Raw genomic sequence first — 6,000 nt, forward strand, 5'->3', positions numbered from 1 at the left:
CTGATACGTCTTTAATGGGGCACTGTCTGTGGTTTAGCAGACCCCAGAAATGTTGGGTTATGGCTCATGAGAGAATGGAGAAGGAAACATTTGAATACATTGTTGTTCTCCATTTAATTTTTAGATTGCAATTGTCGTACCTGAATAGGGCCATTATGTCTCATAACTGCGTGATGCCATTGTGCAAAACATGGTACAACTTTTGCAGCGTTGTTAGTTGAACTTGTTCGTGCACACTTCCATATATAATACCTGAAACCCTTTACTGCTTTGCAGCATCTAAAATCTACCTCTGTACTTGACATACAGTGACTTGTTATTGTAAAAAGTTTGGAGCTTAGTTCTAAATAACACTTGGAAGTTGCCCAGTTAAGATCCACAGCTAGTTTTAACAGCTGTTGAGGACAGAATAGAAGACAGGATTCAAGATGATGGAGAACTGGGCAAAAACTGACAAAATGAATTTCAACAGAGAAATGTAAAGATCTGTGTTTAGATGGGCTTTTAGATTATAAGCCTGAGGACAGAGGCTGCTTTATTGTTGATAATGCTCTGGGAGCCTTTTTTAGCTAAAGAGCAGAGTTAAAATACTTTAAATACATAAATGTGCACCTGGCTTGGCAGCCATACATGTAAAAATGATCAAGGGAGTTGTTTGGCCACAAGCTGAACCTGACTCTGCAGTACAATGTGGCAGCCAAAAAGGCAAATGCAATTCTAGGCTACAACAGCAGACGTATAGTGCCCAGATCATGAGAATGATACGCTCTAATCTGCTTTGGTTAGACCTCACCTGATGTTCTGTGTCTAATTCAGGGCACTGCATCTTATGAAGGATATCAGCAAACCGGAATAAGTCCAGAGGAGGGCAACAAGGATGTCAAGAGGTTTAGGAGCCGGGTCCTATGTGGAAAAGTTGAATGAGTTGGGTGTGTTTACTCTGGAAAAGATATAAAGAGATGATGTGATAGCCATCTTCAAATATTTGAAGGCTGTCACACAGATAATGAAGCAAATTTGTTTTCTGTTGCTCCAGGGGATAAGACCAAAACCAACAAATTACTAAAAAGGGGATTTTGAATAAGCATACCTGACAATATGAATTGTTTGACTGTGGGACAAACTGCTTTGGAAGGTGGTGGATTCTCCCTCATTAGAGCTGTTTAAACAGGCTGGATGGTTGGTCACTTAGGAGCAGGTTTCCTGTATTGACAGTGGGCTGAACTAGAAGACTTTTGATATACCATCCAGCAATGATTCTACGATCTAACTTTACTTGGTATCTTCATTTCTTGTTTCTAAAATACTTTAATTACTTTCACTTTCAGATCCAGGATCAGCAAAACCTGCGTTTAGTTTCCTGAGCTCTAACACTTCTTCTAACACTGCTACGCCAAGTGTTTCTGTTGTTGTTGGTGGCAGCGGCAGCAGCAGCAGCAGCAGCAGTAGTAGTGTGTTCAGCAGCACCACCTCTTCTTCAAATCCTCCACCACGAACCTTTTTGTTTGGACAGGCCAGTGACACTGTGAGCAGCTCTCCTTTTGGTAATCCCTCTGACTCCAGTACATCCCAGTCCTTTGGCTTCTCTCAAGAGAGCAAGCCACCAACAACCACCTCCAGTACAAGCACTCCCGCTCCATTTCTTTTTGGTACAGTAGCCACCACTAGCAGTACAGCCAACACTGGCTTCAGTTTTGCAGCACCCACCACAACAGCAGGCTCTACAGGTATGCTCAAAACTCGGTTGTAGGTATTTATTGAAGAAATTCAGTTTTCCAGAAACTTGCTGTGCAAAATGTGTACAGAAAGCTCTGAAATACTAGTAAAAAGACTGAATTGGCAAAGTATCAGCGGTATGGCAGTTCTGTCTGAGTAACACGTTCTTGGTGCAAATAAGATAATAAATGATATTAGTGTTTTTCCTAAGTACTAAGAGACCAGTTCACAATCTTTAACCATAGTGCTACACCAGCTTAATACATTCTGTTGATGGACCCCTGTGCATCAAATACTGCTATAATAAGTTTTAATCTAGCAGTGAAAGTGTTCAGAATGATTCAGTTTCCTCTGCACTTACCTAAGTCTTCTCTCTACCACAGCTATGCCTTCAGCACGCTCTGCTGTATGTCCCTTATCAGTATGGCTGCCTTCTGTTTGTTTGCTGCCATCACTATTGTTTCTAAGGAGTTTACTCTGAGGCATGTTCAAATACATTTGCTGTAGGGGCACGTCTCCTAGTAAACTGTGCAGGAACTAATAATAGAAATCCACTTACAGTCAGCCATAAAAGAGCAGGTACAATTATTGACCATTTAAGGTATCTCACAATTAATGAATAGCTGAAAGAAACTGTTATATAAGCAAAAGTCAATATACATCAGAGAAGCATCTAAACAGTTTCTTAACCAGTCATGCAATTCCCAAGTTTAACTCACTTGGTTGCTTGCTTTTCTAGGTTCCTCCTCTTCATTTGTGTTTGGCTCTGGGTCTTCAGCTTCTGCAACTGGTCCTGCGTTTGGTGCAAGCCAGACACCAACATTTGGTCAAAGCCAAGGCTCAAGCCAGCCCCCTGCTCCAACCTTTGGGTCACTCTCTTCATCATCATCATTATTCCCTACTGGTGCTCAGCCTGGGCCTCCAGCTTTTGGCTCTGTGTCAAGCAGTGCACAGCCTCCTGTCTTTGGACAACAAGCTACCCAACAGCCTGGCTTTGGCTCAAGTGCCGTTCCTAATTCTGGTAAGTGCTGTAGGCTGGTGTTGATGCTCAAGCAGAGCTATGTTTAGGTTATGTCCTTATTTTTAAGTCCTCTTGTTAACCTTTGTGCTGGCATAGTGCCTCCTGAAAGGAAAAGCTTCTCCAATCAAGTCGTGCTTGCCATTAACCATTGATTTAAAAAGTTGAGTAGCATCGACATAATACTAGAAACAGAAAGTGTCTTACAGTTACGTTCAAATGGTGTGTATTGACCTCTCCTATCAATATACTTTATGCTGGTAATGTGTAGTCAGATGTTGAAACATCTGTACGCATAATTTCCTGGTTTGAGAATCCCTATACACAGAGGCACTGATTCAGTGTACAGATGGCATAGACTTTATAAATGTTAAAAAGGCCCTCTGTATTTAGAAATTTTTGTTAATTGCCAGAATTGATCAAATTAACAGCTCAGTGGGATAGTAAATGTAGAAGTGTAAAATGTTTATGAAGAGACAGGGAGACATTTTTGACTGTCAAAAATGCACAATGTGATTTGCAAGGCCTATATAGAAATCTAGCTACTTTTTTTCCAAGTTATTGTTCTGATGGTTTATTCGATCTAGCTACTTTATTTGAATAATTTTCATTCTTCTGAAGATCCATGGCTTTGTCCATAGTTTATGAGCCATTTCAACCAAAATATCATCCAAAGAGCTATTGCTTAGCAAACTTGCTGTCTGATGCTTGTGTAGAATACTATAGAGGACATTTGAGAAGGTTAGCCAAAAATCTACATTAGATGTGCCTATGGGCTTGGAAATGCTGTATTGGATTTTTGACTTTTTTATATTAGAAACTGCTTTTGAAGCTCTCATCAGTTTCTAAAGAGTTTTGCCATGTAGCATTGGGAGGTCTTGTAGAAAAAATGTGCGCTCTTGAACATGCATGGTTCTTTATATCTAGGTCATTGTTTTGGAATCTTATTGTGGTGTGCAGCTATAAGTACAGAGTGAACTGCTGTACTTACTTTCTACTCCTTTGTAATTGCTTATTCAATGGTCTTTGAGAGATTAAATTCTCTGCAGACAAATGTTGTGAGGGAAAATGCTTTCCATCTAAGAGGCTTAGACAGTATCTCACTCTTTTAGGATCTGTATTCCAGTTCGGAAGTAGTACTGGTAATTTCAACTTTACAGGCAACAGCCCAGGAGTATTTACCTTTGGTGCAGCTCCTGGTGCACCGGCACAGCCTGCAGGCTCTTCAGGATTTTCATTCACCCAGCCATCATCATTTAACCTGGGGTAAGAAGAGGGTTAAGACCTTGCAATAGATTTGACACGATCTTGTGTAAAAGTCTATGTATTTTGAAGGCATGTAGTCCCCTAAAATGCTTCCATGCGCAAATTGCAAGGGAGTATTTTTCAGGAACTTGCTTAGGAATACTGCACTACTGAATAGCAATTGGGGAAGGGGGACTGTACTTTGTATTAAGTGAATGTACAAATCTGCTCTAAATTAAAATTTCACTATAATTGTTTCTGTTAGAAATGAATTTAAAGTTGATGGCATTAAGCCTCTCAGATCAATCATGTGCGTGCTGCTGAAGCAGAAGCTTAGATTAAAATTCCTTAACTGAATCTCTAGAAAATGATGTCTTCAGTAAGTGATCTTTGGGATACTTGGTGGCCTTTTTTTTTTACAGTGTTTTTTTTTTATGTTTCTTCCACAATATTAAGAGTTTTCAGACATATCACCATCACTCCTAAGTCAAGTCCCTTACTTTTGCTTCTTTTCCTCCCTAAAGCAGGAATAATGGGAAAAATATATTCACACCTGGATCTTCACTGACTGGTCGGAAGATAAAGACGGCTGTTAGGCGTAGAAAATAAAAATATTGTTACAGACAGCGACTCTCTTACCACAGCTGGTTGCCCTGCATTGTTCAATTACTGAATTGTACCTCATGCTGGGTTTAGCTGAAGCCAGGTCTACCTAAACTCTGCTCACGGTTCCCCCCCTCCCCATTTAGGTTTTTTAATAATTAGAGTTGGTGGCTGGGAAGATCTTAAGCAAAACTACTTTAGAATTCAACAGTTTTTCTTCACTGACTTGGCATGGTCTGGCTATAGATATAAATATAGCCTGCACAGCGAATGGCTTCGTATAATACCTCTGTTTGCACCACTTTGTGCGCTCATCTGCGTTTACTGACACCTCGAAATTGTAATTATATCAGAAGGGAGTCTGTATAGAGTAGAGAATGTGGATAATGAGTGATTTCTATGCGAAGTTTGTGCTGATGTACGTGTGAAGTGAGCGAGTTGCGTGTACTGTGCACTAAAAATTTCTGATAGAGGAAGAATGATTAGTCCATGCTAAGGACTAGTTAGATCAGTAGTACTTCATTCAATAATTAGATGCTCTTTCTATTTTCATTCTTACAACTCCTTATCACCTGTCTCGCGTTTTCATTATTTTATTATGAAACAAATGTGTAAATACAATTCTGTTTCTCTATGTACTTTGGCATAACAAATCTGTGAACTTGAAATTTTAATTTTGTGTGTTACAGCAAATTTTTGTTTAGTATTGTCTCAGATTTTATTATGTAAATCTCATTATTCAAAGTTGCCTAAATCCATTAAAGACCTTTAAAATTGGGAATTCTTAAAGTGAGTTTATTGGCTTTTCTGATCCATTTTTGTTTGGACCAAAAACCAGTATTGTACAAAGTGTTAAGTATATATTTTTATATTTACGAAAATGGACTCTGGTGACTTTGGATAATAAGGAAAAGTTTAATATTAAAGCCATGTTTATTACAGTATAATTAACATGTTAAACCATGGGATAAATGCCATCAATAAAAATGATGAAAAGTGTGTGTGTGAATTTTAATATAAGTATATGTGGTCTTATCTGAATCCTCAGTTGATGATGATGGACTGTCTTCAAGTTGATCCTGACGAATAGGGTTTTCATGGTAAACAGTATTCAGAAGTGGTTTACCATTGCCTTCCTCTGAGGCTGAGAAGCAGTGACTGGCCCAAGGTCACCCAGTCAGCTTTATGGCTGTGTGGGGATTTGAACCCTGGTCTCCCGGGTTGTAGTCCTACACTCTAACCACTACACCATACTGGCTCTCACAAATTTTCAGTTATTTATTTATTTATTATTTTATTTATATCCGGCCCTTCCTCCCAGCCGGAGCAGTTAGTAGGATCTATTTCTCAAGGCTATACCTACATTTAACCAACACTGTGCAGTGTAAATTAAACGCATAGTCTGTGCTATTGAGACT

General features: G+C 39.3%; 1 protein-coding gene across 6 annotated transcripts in view; it reads left to right on the forward strand.

Moving 5' to 3' along the window:
* Window positions 1–5,581, forward strand: part of NUP153 (nucleoporin 153) — a 50,806-nt gene extending 45,225 nt beyond the window's left edge. For 4 of the 6 annotated variants that reach the window (XM_061592209.1, XM_061592188.1, XM_061592161.1 and 1 more), the window contains 4 exons: window positions 1,329–1,727; window positions 2,456–2,737; window positions 3,847–4,000; window positions 4,504–5,581. In XM_061592209.1, the coding sequence (XP_061448193.1) occupies window positions 1,329–1,727; window positions 2,456–2,737; window positions 3,847–4,000; window positions 4,504–4,588 (920 nt within the window). In that variant the 3' untranslated portion in view covers window positions 4,589–5,581. The remainder of the gene's footprint in view (window positions 1–1,328; window positions 1,728–2,455; window positions 2,738–3,846; window positions 4,001–4,503) is intronic. The other 2 variants (XM_061592198.1, XM_061592170.1) reach the window with 2 other exon arrangements.
* Window positions 5,582–6,000: the final 419 nt, after the last annotated feature.

The sequence above is a fragment of the Rhineura floridana genome, chromosome 1 (assembly GCF_030035675.1).
Source record: "Rhineura floridana isolate rRhiFlo1 chromosome 1, rRhiFlo1.hap2, whole genome shotgun sequence".
Classification (NCBI taxonomy): Eukaryota; Metazoa; Chordata; class Lepidosauria; order Squamata; family Rhineuridae; genus Rhineura; species Rhineura floridana.